The sequence below is a fragment of the Rhincodon typus genome, chromosome 1 (assembly GCF_021869965.1).
Source record: "Rhincodon typus isolate 14 chromosome 1, sRhiTyp1.1, whole genome shotgun sequence".
Lineage (NCBI taxonomy): Eukaryota > Metazoa > Chordata > Chondrichthyes > Orectolobiformes > Rhincodontidae > Rhincodon > Rhincodon typus.
The window spans coordinates 77,446,285-77,461,651 of record NC_063332.1 but is presented as its reverse complement, the minus strand read 5'-3'; the positions used below and the strand labels follow the sequence as shown (position 1 = coordinate 77,461,651).

Genomic DNA, 15,367 nt, shown 5'->3' with positions numbered 1-15,367 from the left:
GTGGGGAGCATTCCATCATACTCTCGACTTGTACCTTTAGATAATAGAAAGGCTGTAGGGAGTTAGATGGTGGCTTACTCATGAAAATTTCTCGTTTCTGCCCTGCTTTTGTAGCCACAGTTTTTAAAATTGCAGCTCCAGTTCAGTTTCTGGTCAATGATAACCCCCAACATGTTGACAGTGAGGATTCAACAATAGATGGTAATGCCAGTCAATGTCAAGTGTGCAATAACTAGATTCTCTTGTTCTCAATGATCATTGCCAGGCACCTGTGTGGTGCAAATGTTACATGTCTTCAATAGTATATTCATATGGGACTCTACTGATTGAAACTTAAAAGGAGAGGTGATCTTTCTCTTTGGGAGAATGGGAGGTGATGTTTCCACGATGGGAGATTCCAGGGCCATACAGCATAGTCTAGAATTAGGAAGTGCCAATTTAAGACTGAGATGAGGAGGAATTTCTTCTCTCAGAACACAGCCTTTGGAACTACTTGCAACAGAGAGCTGTGGGGGCGGAGACCTAACACATTTATGGCTGCAATACAGAATTTCTTCATCAGGAGAGGAATCAAGAGTTATGGGGAAAAGGGCAGAATGTGAGGAGTGTCAGATCAGCTAAGATGCTATCAAATGGGAGAGCAGGCTCAAGGGGTGAATGGCTTACTCTACTCATATTTTTTCTGCTCTTAAATGGAGGCCTGAATGCTGGCCATGCTTTGTTGTATAGGGACACAAAATTTCTCTCTCCGAAGAGCCATGAATGTACTGAACATTGTGCAATCATCAGCAAACATCCCCAGTTTTGATCTTGTGATGGAAAGAAAGTCATTGATGAAACAGCTGTAAATGTTTGGGCCAAGGACAACACCCTGAGGAACTCCTGCAGAGATGTCCTGGAGCTGTTAGATGACTGACCTCTAACAACAATAACCATCTTCCTTTCCGCCAACTTTGATTCCAACAGCAGAGACTGTTCCTCCTGATTTCCCTTGATTCCAGTTTTTCTAGGGCTCCTTGATGCCATTTTGGGTCCACTATTGCCTTTATGTCAAAAAGAGGGGTTCAAAGACAAAGGCCATCATCACTGACTTCTCAGAGGAATTAAGGAAGGGCAAAAAAATGAGGCTTTACCGATGCCACTTCCACTTTAAGATAAATGTCCTGGTCACCGCTACAAATTGGATTGAAAATTCAGAAGGGCCAGAGGATGCGCAATAAACATGATTTCTTTTAAAGCCTCCTGCTCAGAATTGCAAATAAAACAAATCCTGAAAAATAATCCACAACAGATTTACTCATCTCAAGGCACAAAGACAGTGAAATATTTATATACATATATGAATAAACATAGGAACCTACGTGTACTGTGGTGCTCCAGTTTTAATATCACCGATGGTTACTTGAACATCATCATCGTCGTCATCACTATCACTGTCACTTTCATCCTCCCCTTCAGTTGTAGGATTCTAAAACACAAAGATTAGAATTGCTAAAACTATACTCAATATCAAGCATAGCGTTTTCAAACTTTGGACATTCCCTTCTCCTACTGCAAACAAACTGAAAGCTCTACTTACTTTTGTGTATTTTTAATTTCAAAACATTAGTCACTATGTTAACTGGGTAACTGTAGTTATTCAACAGGCCAACTGGTACAATACTGAAGAATGAAGATAGTCCCAAAAGCTCCCTATCCCAGCGGTTTTCAACCAGTGTGGTATGCCATAAGGACGGTCCTAAGTGTGCCCTGAAATTTTCTACAAAGGTAACAAAAACCAGAAACAATATTCAATCTAAACAAATCTACAACTCAAAGCTCAAAAATTAATTGTGTTTTTTTTTTGTTGATAATAAAACGAGACAGAACAAGCTAACATTAGCACATGTAGCAAGATTGACCATTTCCACATTTCTTCGATCAGCGGAAATAAAATAAATTTTGCAAAGAAGTGGGAAAGTTGGTTGTCAGAGGCAATTCCTCTGCTAATTCAGTCAGTGACAAGACATCTGAAACCAAACAGTTAAAAATTAAAAACTGCTCAGAGATAGTATGATGAGTGTTATCTTGCCTTTGGATTTTCATGGACGCAAGATATCATTTGCCTATATCAATCTTTTATCTGCAGAGAAAAGCTGGTAAATTCTACGATGTCACCAAGCTAAAATGCCACTTGCAGACAAACCAACCATCTCTTGTAAACAAAGTGCTTCAAGTGTTGAAAAAACAAGACAAAGCAGACCCAACATTTGGAGTGCGTGCACGTACTGGAAAAAATTGGTGACTGAGCTCTTAGCAAAATCAACAAAGCCCCAATACCATTGCCAAAAACTTAATCAGAGGTAATTATAAAAAAAAACCCTTCAGTGTAAATGTTAGGTACAAATGCTGCAAAAGAGATCAACAAAATTCCACTCTCTGATAACACACTTGAAACAGTGAATTGACAACATGTCAAGTGATCGAGGAAGTGCTGCAAGAGAAGTTAGCTGCTAGTGGACAGTTTGATTTGTAGATGAGTTCATCAATATAAGTAGTCCCTTCCAGCTGCTGGCCAACATTCTGTATGTTGATGGAAACCCCATTCAGGAGAATTTTTTATTTTGTAAGGAGCTACCAAGTCACGCAACAGGTGAAGAAATGGTTGGGTAACATACCTACTCGAAGGAAAACAAACTTACCTGGGCCACGTTTTGGAGCATTTATACTAACAAAGCAACGGGGAAAACCAAACAATTTGTTAGTAAGCTTAAAGAGCAAAACCTGCCATTCATAGTAGCTCAGTGGTTAGCACTGCTGCCTAACAGCGCCAGGGACCCAGGTTCAATTCCACCCTCGGGCAACTGTCTGTGTGGACTTTGCACATTCTCCCCACGTCTGCGTGGGTTTCCTCCAGGTATCCTAGTTTCCTCCCACAGTCCAAAGGTGTGTAGGCTAGATGGATTGGCCATGCTAAATTGCCCATAGGGTCCAGGGTTGTGTAAATTAGATGGATTAGACATAGGAACTGCCGGGTTACAGGGAAATGGTAGGTGAATGGGTCTGGGTGGGATGCTCTTCGGAGGGGCGGTGTGGACTTGATGGTTCTATGATTGCATCTCTATAGTGAAGCTTTTGGAATCAAAACAATGCCACCAGTGTTAGCTGTATTATTCAATCAAGCCATGAAAATCATGAACTACATGAAGTCATGGTCATTGAAACTACATTTGTTCACTACTGTGTGTGCAGAGATAGGAGCTGAACACCAAGAGTTTACTCCCATTCAATGAGGGAGAAGGTTCTCTCCCACATTCACGAGCTGCAGAGAGATCCGACAGAGTTTTCAACAATGTATGTACAACTTATAAAAAAAAAAAGAGTTGCTATCTGACGATTACTGGTGGGCTAAGATGGCATCTCTCTCAGACATTTTCACCCATCCAAAACAGCCAAATACTAAAAAGCTGCGGAAGAACGAGATGATCCTGACCATATAAACTTCAAGGTTTCAGGTCAAAACTGGGCCAGTGCCAAGAGACCATGGCAGGGGATTCACTGGAGATGTTTCCACTAGTATCATCAGTCGCAGGACCAACATGTGCAACCACTCCAAGGTTCTGTGCATGGTGTTTAGTGTGGGAACACCAACCATGGTGTGGACTTCCGGTTCTGGAAGTAGCTGCTGTGCAAGGATCTTGGAGGCCCGAACAGCCAGAGAGAAAGTTAGCAGGAATGCTCTTCAAAACACCGCAAGAGAATTCTACGGCTCCTTGACAAATGTACATGGTATGACTGGATGCATTAGTTCAGTCTTTTTTGATTCAAAAATGATATTATTTTCTACAAAAAAAAAAGCCTATGGATGGACTGCCTAATGAAGTTAAACTTACAGCGATTTCTTTTTACGCGTTTTGGCTGACAGTGGTACATGAATATCAGATAATTGCTGGCCATGCTTCTGCCGCACTGCTGCCATTTCTGATAAACTAGCTCTGGGAGCTAACATTGTGAAAAACAACAGAACCGCTGCTCATCAGTGGAGCAAGATTTGCAGGTGGCCCTCTCAAATTCCTCCCTGGATCAAACAGTTCTGTGCCCACTGGAAGGAGCAGGCTTCCCACTAACTCAGGAAATTTCCATTTACTCTACTTTGCTCCGATCCATTATGTATCTGTTCAATTATTTAATAAAAACAATACATTTTAAAATATTGTTACGAATATGAAATGTCATCTGCAAACTTCTGTGGAACAGATTAGTTGGCAATAGTAGGAGTTGAGCAGAGTTTGAATACTTGCAGTCAAAGACAATTTGTTTTGGTGGATTTGAAACATTAAAGCATTTGATCCTTCTTTAGCTTTGTGCACTATGTTACAAACCTCTCAATTAAGCCTGTAACCATAGTAAATGCACATAAATGTGAGCAGTCAACTTGGCTGAATAAAAAAGGTGGGTGTGCTGTGGAATTGTTATATAATTTAAATGTTTTAGAATCGATGCCCAAAGCTGACAACTATTTTATGGAAATATCTGAAATAAGATCTTCTGTTCTGAAGGATAATTTTTGGACAAGAAACATCAACCTGTTTCTCTCTCCACAGATACCTCACCTGAAGAATTTTCTGTTTATATAGCTATTTTATGCATACCACTGAAGAGTCAACAGTTCTGAGGAAGGGTTACTGGACCCAACGTGCTAACCCTAATTTCTCTCCACAGATGGTGTCAGACCTGCTGAGCTTTTCCAGCCATTTTTGTTTTTGTCATTGCTAATGACAGCAGTTTGTCAGATTCATCAGAAACATAATAAATCATGAAATTTAAGCAGTAAACAGAAATCTATAATGTTTGAAGCCTTTTCAAGTCTGAAAAGTATGCCTCGGACAGGTTCTTTTTCTACAAAATAGCAGACAATTTATATCTATATAGCACCATTAACCTAATGAAGCATTCCATGGTATTAAACAAGAGGCACTATGAAACAAAAAATATAGCAATAAGCAACATAATTAGGGTAGAAGAGCAAAGATTTGCTGAAAGCAGGAAGTTTTAAGGTGTGTTGTTAAGGAGAAGAGAGAGGTAGAGGGGTTAAGGTAAGGGATTTCAGAGATTAAGACATTGATAGATGAAGGAGTGATAACCAATGGAGGAATAATTCAAACAAGGAATGCACAAGAGGCCAAAGTGAGAGGAGTGCAGCTATCTTGGAGGAACATAGGGCAGAGGAGATGTTCAAGATAGGAATTGGCATGATAAAGCAAAATTTGAGAATCCTAAAGATTCAGTCCAAAACGGCAGCTCCTTCTCAGCGGATGATCAATAAACACTGGAGACAGCAAGAGGAAGAGCGAGCGAGACTGAGATTACCTGGAAGTCTTTTCAAAAAAAATCTTGTCCCATGTCAAATTGTAACTGACACAACAAACTTGCCGCATGCCTCAGTTGTATTTTCAAAATCTGATTATAAAAAGTCAGAAACGCTTTTGTATTTTAAATAAAGAGATGAGCTTATTCAACATTTTAACACAGACAAAAGTTCAACAGGCCCCATTAATAAAATCAATGGTGTACATATTCATCTATTAATAATAGAAGGAAAACTGCAGGCAATGCATCTGCAACTTTGGAATTACTTTCCGACAGCCTGCATAGCCCTGATCATAAAAAGGAGGTTTTTAGAAAGTTCCACGCACAGTAGCTATGCCAAAATCAGCGACACACCTAGCAAAGACATACAATCATTGTAAAATGAATACACACGCTACTGTTTCTTGCACTCACTGACTGACTGTGATCAAGGGAAGTTCAACTGAAGCTCTCATGAAGGGCTTATGTTATTATTTGAAAAGGTTAAGTGTGTAGCTCCCAGAGAAAACCATGGAGAATAGCATCAGATTAATTGTTCATTTGGAGAGCCATCAAATACCTCCTATGTTGGAGATGTTTTGTGATTCCCTCCTACTCTATAATTAAATTGTCCTGTGTTCCATAGTTTCTAGATATGTGTTTTCCCATTTCTTAAAAAATTTAATTGGATGGTTATTGAATTAAATGTTACCAATTTTAGTTCAATTATATCAGAGATAGTAGGTACTGCAGATGCTGGAGAATCTGAGAATACAAGGTGCAGAGCTGGATGAACACAGCAGGCCAAGCAGCAGAGGAGCAGGAAAGCTGACGTTTCTGAAGAAGATTTCTGAAGAAGGGTCGAGGCCCGAAACAACAAGGTGCAGAGCTGGATGAACACAGCAGGCCAAGCAGCATCGTAGGAGCAGAAAGGCTGATGTTTCGGGCCTAGACCCTTCATCAGAAAAAAACATCAGCTTTCCTGCTCCTCTGATGTTGCTTGGCCTGCTGTGTTCATCCAGCTCTACACCTTGTTATCTTAGTTCAATTGTAAACCATTTAATTCCTCAACATGGTGAAAAGTATCAGGTAAACATGTGCAGAATCAACCTGTTGAATTGAAAAAGCTCGATTCTACACAATAATCGATGAAACTAATGTTATGCTTTCCTACGTTGGTGGGTTGCCTTAAGAAAACTATTCCTTTGTTTCAGCTTCTCTATTTCCAGGGCACAATGTCCTCTCCTTACACATGGCATGCAACTTATCCTAACCAGAAACTACCAATCTACAATAGTAATGATCTCTGATGGATTCAAATGAATGGAATTGCCACAGCAGCAAATATGATGGTTGCTGACCTATTAAATAATCCTTAAATATCTCTAAGATGCCAGTTCAGACACTTCAAAACTTAATACACTGTGACAACATAGTTGACCTGTGCATTTAACACATTAGCTTGAACTTAACAACAAAATGTGGTCCATGGAAATACAGCAAAAAAATTCTACAAAACATGACATATCACACAGGTAAAAATGAGGTAAGGGACAAAAGCCAAAAAAGTGATTCCCATTCAAATGTTATATTCCTCGCTGTAGTCAGCTGATAGCAGAAAGAACAGCTGCTTTAAACAGATCAACTACTAGAGTTTCTTGTCTCTTCAACACTAATATTTTCTTGAACCCAGTTACACCGCCTACTTTGATGGTCTGAAGTCAGCTGAACACTCACCGCTCTCATCACTCCATTTCCCCGAGTTTCTTCCGTAGAGTCTGGAGCAGGTGCATCAACACTAAAGAGAGATAAATCATTAATATTCTAAGATATGTTTCACATGAAAGAGCACAGCCTTTCAAAACTAGACAAGCACTAAAATACAAAGGAAAGGAAACCATTTTTCAACCATGAACAGAGCATGGATGGGTAATTTTCATTCAGAATTTAAACTTTTGGTGGAACAAGATTAAATATTGGCTAAATACTTCTGAATTTAGAGTGTCAAAGTACTCACTTTTGAAAAGGTATACTCGGGTTTTTGATGGAAACTACGCTATAAATGAGTGCATCTGCTCATCTCAGTTCCGCTCAAGAGTCAGAAAATTGTGCAACCTAGACTTCAGAATTTCAATACAGGAGCTGTTAAGGCTGACCGAGGGCTGTTTTGTAGAAGACGTTTTTTTCAGAGAAAACAGTCCAGTGTTTTGCTGTCGCTACCAAAGCAAAATATCAGCACCCATTATTACTCTACTGAAACTAACAGCAACTTTGACAGTAACTTCTAGACTTCTGCAGATGTCCAAATTTCCATAGAGAAAATGAAACTTTCATAGGGTGCACTGATAAGGTACCGACAGATGGCAATAACCCCAATCATGAATTGGCAAAAGTTTCCAGTTATACACGGTTCGTCTCATTGTGAAATATTTTCAAAAGGTCCCACTTCATGAATGAGGTGTAAGTAAGTTTTCAATGGCACACCAACTGCATAATTACTTCTAAATACCCTAACTGGTCTTGAAAAGCAAACATCATATATTCATGGAGAGTCAAATTTCTCCCTTATGATACAAAAATGGACACTTCAATTTCTCTTTAAACTAGCCTGTTTATTTTAGCTTCTTTCTTCATTTAGTCATAGATTTATTTCACAGTCTGAAATTTTAATTCACAGTGTAAAATTTTAAATAATTTTAACTTAATTGTTTGCACTGTGTGAATGCTTCAAGTTGATGGAAGCCTACCTGCTTGTTGACATGACTCCTGCTGCATGCCAAGGCATCCCTTTGATTTGATACTAGATTTAAACTGTCATCGTAGGGACTGTTAGATCCTTGTGGACCGTTTTCTTCAAGGTCAGCAGTGAGACCTTTGGCTTTGATACCAATCATAAGACTAGGGCATTAAGTAAAGGCTCTCACTACCTATTCAGGCAGACACAGATTTTCCCATTTCATTACTTGAAGAGGTACCTTGACCAAAGTTCCTTCTTTGGACAAGGCAAATAGAAACAGATTAACTGGTTCTTTATCCAGGCTTCCGAGTAAGCATCATATTGGACTCTAAACGTTAACTCTGCTTCTCTCTGCAGAGATGCTGCCAGACTTGTGGTGTTTCTCCTGTACTTTGTTTTTGTAACTGGCTATTTATTTCAGTTGCTGCCTTTTGGGATCTGGTTGTATTGTTTGGTGCATTAGAATAGTAATTGATTTTGAAAATTCACTAACATAAAACATGTCAGACATCCCCCAAGGACACAATAATGCACAAATTCTGTCTGTCTTTATCTTATTATTCAAGGAGAAGAGCAGGTGCCAGCTTTTGAACAACAGATAAAAATCTCTCTTTTAAAGTAGCTGACATTTCAAAGTTGGTTGCTGCAATGCACTCCCTTGATAACCTAATGCCTAGTGGAATATAGAAATAAAACAAACAAGTTACTAAGTCCCAGGTTCAATTCTCATTCTGCGCTAAGTTAGCCAGTCTCAGCTGTGTTTGGCATACTAAAGAGGTGACGATAAGGGGAGAAATTAGTAAAAAGGTTCCAGACTGCTATTTCATAACCCAATGCTGAAAACTGAGTAGCATCATTGTGTTTGACTCCGTGGCTTGGTTCATACTTCTGTACATAGGAGAAAATTGATTTCTGAAGTGGACAAATTAAGATAGAAAATGGGAGGAGTGGTTGAGAAATACAAAAAAAAGTTAACATGATGACTAAGTAAAAGTAGGGCAGCACAGTGACTAGCACTGCAGTTTCACAGCGTGCCAGGGACCTGGGCTTGATTCCACCCTCAGCAACTGTCTTGCATGGAGTTTGCACATTCTCTCCATATCTGTGTGGGTTGCCTCTGGGTGCTCCAGTTTCCTCCCACAGTCCAGAGATATGCAGGTTAAGTGGATTGGCCATGCTAAATTGTCCACAGTGTCCAGGGATGTGCAAGTTAGGTGGATTAGCCAAGGTTACAGGGACGGATCTGGGTTGGATGCTCTTTGGTGAGAGTGTGGACTTGATTAACTGAATGGCCTGCTTCCACACTATAGGGATTCTATGATTCTAAAATACACACAAATAAGAAACTCCAAATATTCTACATTAGAAACAGAAATCAAGATTCTGGCAAGAGCCCTTTTGTGCTGAGGATGAACAACAACCAAAGTAATATGGACATTCTGGGCTTTCTTTTGCAACCAGATACCAACTCTTTTCCAGATAAACCTTCACAAACTTTTATCCCTTTAAACAGAACGTAATTCATTAGTAACTGACTCATGTCCTATATTTGAGACAATGAGCCAGATGTTTTAATCTCAAATTTACAAAATGGAAGTAAAGGAATAAATATTCAAGATGGCGTAGCATGATGACATTTTGCGAGCTGTCTATAGCTGATCTTATTCTTAGATCGATAATCATCCTGCTGTTCTAGACCTCAATTCTAAGTCTCTGCGCACCTTCTCTACAGCTGTAACATTGTATTCTTCGCTCTGTTCTATTACCCTATGCACTCCAAATGGTATGACCTGCCTGCACTACATGCAGAACAAAACTTTACACTGTACCTAGGTATATGTCATAATAATAAATCAAAACAAATAGTTGAACCTCCATAGTACATCACTGAAGTGTTAAGCACTCATCCTTCATCTACATTGATTTCATGACTTTCTTTTTAAAAAACTGATCTACTTTTTATTCAAAAGCTATGTCAAATTCTGCTTCAAATCAGGTTCTGGAAGACCATTCAATATTCTCAGAACTTGAATACTTTTTGCTAAATCTCTTCTGGTGATAACTTTAATTTATGCCCTTGAATTAACTCACTGACGACTGGAGATAGTTCCCCAGTAAATGGACAAGTCTTATTTGAACTTGTCCATCGAGAATGCTTCTTAAATCTCCCCTGCTCCAGTTAAAAGTTCCCGATTTCTTTGGTAATTCCTAACTATTAAAATGTTCTCATTCCAGTATCTTTATTGGATACAAAATTGGTTTGATCTTTGAAGACAGAGGGCAGTTATGGAGGGGTGTTCTTCTGACTGGGAGTCTGTGACTATTGGTTGGTAAGTTGGGCAGAGAACTAATTTGAACAAGTATGGCATGATGCATTTTGGGAAGTGAAACACAACAGGTAAGTATACAGTAAATGGCAGCACTCTTAGGAACATTAATATACAGAGGGATCTTGTGATCCAAGTCCACAGATCCCTTAAAGTGGCAAAACAAGTGGAGAAAGCAGTAAAAGGCGGCGTACGGCATGTTTGTCTTCATTGGTAAGGGCAAAAAGAGTATAAATATTGGCAAGTCATGTTGCAACTGTATAAAAATTTAGTTAGGACATATTTGGAGTTTGTGTACCGTTCTGGTCACCACATTATAAGAAGCTTTGGAGAGGGTGCAAAAGAAATTTACCAGGATTAGAGGGTATTAACTGTAAGGAGAGGATTATTTTTGGTACAGTGTCAGAGGCTGAGGGGGTGCCCTGATAGAAGTACATAAAATTATAAGCATGAAGAGGGTGCATAGTTGGGAGTCTTGGTCCTAGGGTGTAAACATCAGATACTAGACAGCATAGGTCAGAGGTAAAAGGGAGAAATTTTAAAAAGGAGGTAGAGTTGTAGGTTTATACAGCACAGAAACAGACCCTTCAGTCCAACTCGTCCATGCTGACCAAGTTTCCCAAACTAAACTCGCTCCACTTGTCTGCGTTTGGCCCTTATCCCTCTAAACCTTTCCTATTCATGTACCTATTCAAACGTTTCTTAATTGTCCGAATCGTACCCTCCTCTACTACTTCCTCTGGCAGTTCATTCTACATACGAACTACCCTCTGTGTGAAAAGTCACCCATCATGTACCTTTTAAATCTTTCCCCATTCACCTTAAAATTATGCTCTCAATTTTGAACTCTCCAACCCTAAGGAAAAGACATTTGCTACTCACCTTATCTATGCCAGAGTACTGTGTGGTAAAACTGTGGTATTACATGTAATAGGGTCAAACAGATTTAGCAAGTGAATACTGCGGATTCATGAGGTGCTGTGGACTTTCAACTACAATCTGCACCTCATGGGCTGGAAAATCCTCTACTCGACTAGTGCCATCAGATTAACTATCGTTCAATAAGAGTCCTGGAAGGAATGCCAGGATCAGCATCACGGGCACTTAAAATGAGATGGCAACATGGTGAAGCTTTAATACACGATTACTTGTGAGCCAAATAGTAACAATATTAAATAAAAACAGAAACTGTTGGAAAAAATTCAGCAGGTCTGGCAGAAAACGTGGGGCATAAAAAAAGCAGAGTCAACATCAAGTCCGATGACCCATCATCAGAAGAAGATTTATGCCAAAGAGGAGTCACTGGGCCAGAAACGTCAACCCTGTCTTCCTACCACAGAGGATGTGAGACCCTGCTGAGTTTCTCCAGCAATTGCTGCCTTTGTTTCAAGTGTTTGTAAAAGCCTGAGGGTGGTAGGTGCCTGAAACGCGCTGCCAGGATGGTAGAAGCAATAGGATAGCAACATTTAAGACACATTTAGATACACACACGAACAGGAAGGGAATAGAGGGTCACAGACCAGGAGAAAAGTAGATGGGAACAGTTTGGAATGGCATCATGGTCAGCACAGACATGGTGGGCCAAAGGGCCTTTTCCTGTGTTGTATTGTTCTACGTTTAAAGCTTTACTTTGCTCCTAAAAGAGGTTGTCCAAAATTGAGCAAATACTTGAACAGTGACATAATGCATCATTTGTGCAGATTTAAATATTCTTTGCGTCTACCAATAGAACATAGACTTTCATTTACTTGCTGAAATGTTTTCACATTTGGGTGACAAGTGCTGATAAAGTTCTTAACTAATTCCTTTTAAAGTTTAACTATTTGGCATAAAGATGCTAAAATAAACCTTAAAAAATATGATAGCTCCAAAAAATGTACTACATCTCATTTTTCTGCATTAGAATGCATTTGACACAAAAAACAGAAAACTTTGCAAAAGCTCAGCAGGTCTGATTTCTCTCCAAAGATGCTGCCAGACCTGCTGAGCTTTACCAGCAATTTCTATTTTTGTTTCTGATTTCCAGCATCTGCAGTTGTTTCGGTTTTTATTGGGAATTAATTTGATATTTATGTGACCAATGCATTAACCTATCTTTATCCTCTTCTTGTGATTTAAAGGTGTAGAATACATATACGTCGGGATTTGGAAGTTAAAATTAAAGCAGAAGGATGTTAGTCAGTTCTATGAAGTTAATTATTTTTTAAAAAAAGAAAAGTCAGAAAGTAACTCTGAGTAGTATTGACACCAGGCCATCACCTTCCCACATGTTAAAAGTGCAATATAAATGCATTTATGAACTGCTTTATTTATGCAGTTCCATTCTGATGTCATAATTAAATATATTTTCACAGCGATTGAAATGACTTGACAACTTTCCCGATTTGAGAGACTGAGTCGGCTGGGATTATACTCATTGGAGTTCAGAAGAATGAGGGGAGATCTTATAGAAACATAAGATTATGAAGGGAATAGATAAGGTGGAGGCAGGGAGGTTGTTTCCGCTAGCAGGAGAAACTAGGACTAGAGGGCATCGCCTCAAAATAAAGGGAAGCAGATGTAGCACTGAGGTCAGGAGGAACTTCTTCACCCAAAGGGTTGTGAATCTGTGGAATTCCCTGCCCAGTGAAGCGGTTGAAGCTACCTTGCTGAATGTTTTTAAGGCTAGATAAATTTTTGAACAGTAAAGGAATTAAGGGTTATAGTGAGTGGGCGGGTAAGTGGAGCTGAGTCTCAAAAAGATCAGCCATGATCTTATTAATTGGCGGGGCAGGCTTGAGGGGCCAGATGGCCTATTCCTGCTCCTAGTTCTTATGTTCTTATGATTATTCTACTGGCAAATGAGCTACACAGAACATAACAGAGGCACACCATTAAATTCCCACTCTTATCAGCTCATCTCAATCAAAACTCCAGGAAATAGTAAACAAATTGGCCTTAACAGCAGTGGGTTAACTTCAAAAACACAACTCAGGTTCCAACTAGTAACCACAAAGCACGCAGGTGCACGTGATGCTGAGGCTTGGCAGTGGAACAGCCATTATATTAGACACCAATAGTCATTGCAAATTAGTATTTGAGCAAGGTGGTCAAGTATTACAGAATTGTAAACCAGCACAATTGAGAAAGAAAAGTCAATTAGGAAAGAAAATACTTGAAATCGGGATTAGACAAGCATAATCTGGGAACTACGGACTGTGCAAACTGGAAAGCAAACTGGCATATTGGAATCATATACAATCGTTTACAAAAAGTTTTATGCCTGAGAATTTCAGAATTTCATGTTTCTGTACTACTCCATTTGACAATTACATCGTTGCCTATTGACTATGGAGGTATCAGGCAGGCTTTTCTCCAAAAAGCTCGCTAGGATGAGGCACTGTGGCTGTAAACTCTGTACAATCAGCACTTTGGATTCAAGAAAAGGAAAATATAAATCACCAGATTGTTCATTACTACCAAGTTATTGCGGACATCACACAAAGTTAAAACAAGCTTTCATGGGATGTTTCATGGTGAAAAACCTGTAAACAGTCCCCAGGTAGACTCACGAAAGGTAAAGTACCAGAACACAATTATCCACCGTATACCTTTCTGAAGAAGCGTCTAGGCCCGAAATGTCAGCTTTCCTGCTCCTCTGATGCTGCTTGGCCTGCTGTGTTCATCCAGCTCTGCACCTTGTTATCTCAGATTCTCCAGCATCTGCAGTTCCTACTATCTCAGTTTCTACCCTATCAGTTCTGAGGAAGGGTCACCGGACCCGAAACGTTAACTGTTTTCTCCTTCACAGATGCTGCCAGACCTGCTGAGCTTTTCCAGCAACTTTGTTTTTGTTCTACCCTATCAAACCTCCTGAGAATCTCACTTCACCCCAAGGATCACTGCCAGTCAACGTACCTTGAATTCTGTACAAATCGATCAATTATACCACACAGACATTAAAAAAAGAGAGTCTTTACCAAAGATCTGAATGCAGTGTTGAGGAGTAAAGGACGCCTATAAAAATGTAAGTAATCCGCACGGTGAAAGTGAGAAAAAGGGGCAAAAGAGGCGGCTGAGAACTTCAGAATTTTCGCTCACCTGTCAACAGGCGCGGCCTCTTCTTGTTTGTTTGGGTCATTTTCATCTGAAATCGAAACGGAACATCGGTTTAAAGAGAAGACCAAGAGGAAACGACGGTGATCAGAGGCCGGGCTGACAGAGACACAGTAATATGCCGGAGCCAGCTCGGACAGCACCACCTCCCACAACCCCGGGGCCCACACTCACCTCCGTACAGCCAGTGCTCTTCATCCTCACCCAGCCCCGCACTGCCCGAGCCGGCCTCCTTCGGCATGTTCTCCGCATCCGCTGACATGCTGCCGGCCTCCTGCCTGACCACCCGCCCGGGGAAATGAGATTAATGTCGCCGTGCACTGGGCCCAACTCCTGATACGCACATTCACCGCCAGCCTGACCTTTAACCCAGGAAATAACCCCGAAGCCGGTACCTCTGACCCGGAAACCAGCCTCTGGCACTGACCTTCTGTCTAACTGCTTGGTATCAAAGTGAGAGAAGATCAGAAGGGAGAGAGTGTGTGTGTACATAGGCAATATTCAGTGCTATACTCATACAACATTTCACATGCTTTTGGTTCGTGACTCATCATTACCTTGGATTTTGAAAACATACTCCAAAAGCAAAAGAGTCAGTGAGAAGTGCAGATGCTGGAGTCAGAGATGTTCCTCCTCCACCTCCACACTGTGTCATCTCCAAAAGCAAAATCCTGCGAATCATGGGAATAATAATAGAAAATGATGGAAAGGCTCAGGCCTGGCAAGTATCTATGGGGAGAGAAACAGTTCTCTTTCCACAGAGGTTTTCCGACTTGCTAGATATTTCCAGCATTTTCTGTTCAATGTTAAAATACATTGTCGGGATAACAAGTTGTAGAAAAGATGATGCTGGAAGGACAGATAGATTAGGCACCACACA

At 40.2% G+C, this 15,367-nt stretch overlaps 1 protein-coding gene across 2 annotated transcripts in view; it reads right to left on the bottom strand.

Moving 5' to 3' along the window:
* fip1l1a (FIP1 like 1a (S. cerevisiae)) overlaps positions 1-14,877 on the bottom strand; it is a 99,646-nt gene extending 84,769 nt beyond the window's left edge. The window contains exons 1-4 of one of the 2 annotated variants that reach the window (XM_020528008.2): positions 14,662-14,877; positions 14,473-14,518; positions 7,066-7,126; positions 1,362-1,468 (exon numbers count right to left, since the gene is read on the bottom strand). In XM_020528008.2, the coding sequence (XP_020383597.1) occupies positions 1,362-1,468; positions 7,066-7,126; positions 14,473-14,518; positions 14,662-14,749 (302 nt within the window). In that variant the 5' untranslated portion in view covers positions 14,750-14,877. The remainder of the gene's footprint in view (positions 1-1,361; positions 1,469-7,065; positions 7,127-14,472; positions 14,519-14,661) is intronic. The other variant, XM_020528007.2, reaches the window with a different exon arrangement.
* Between the last annotated feature and the right edge of the window lie 490 nt (positions 14,878-15,367).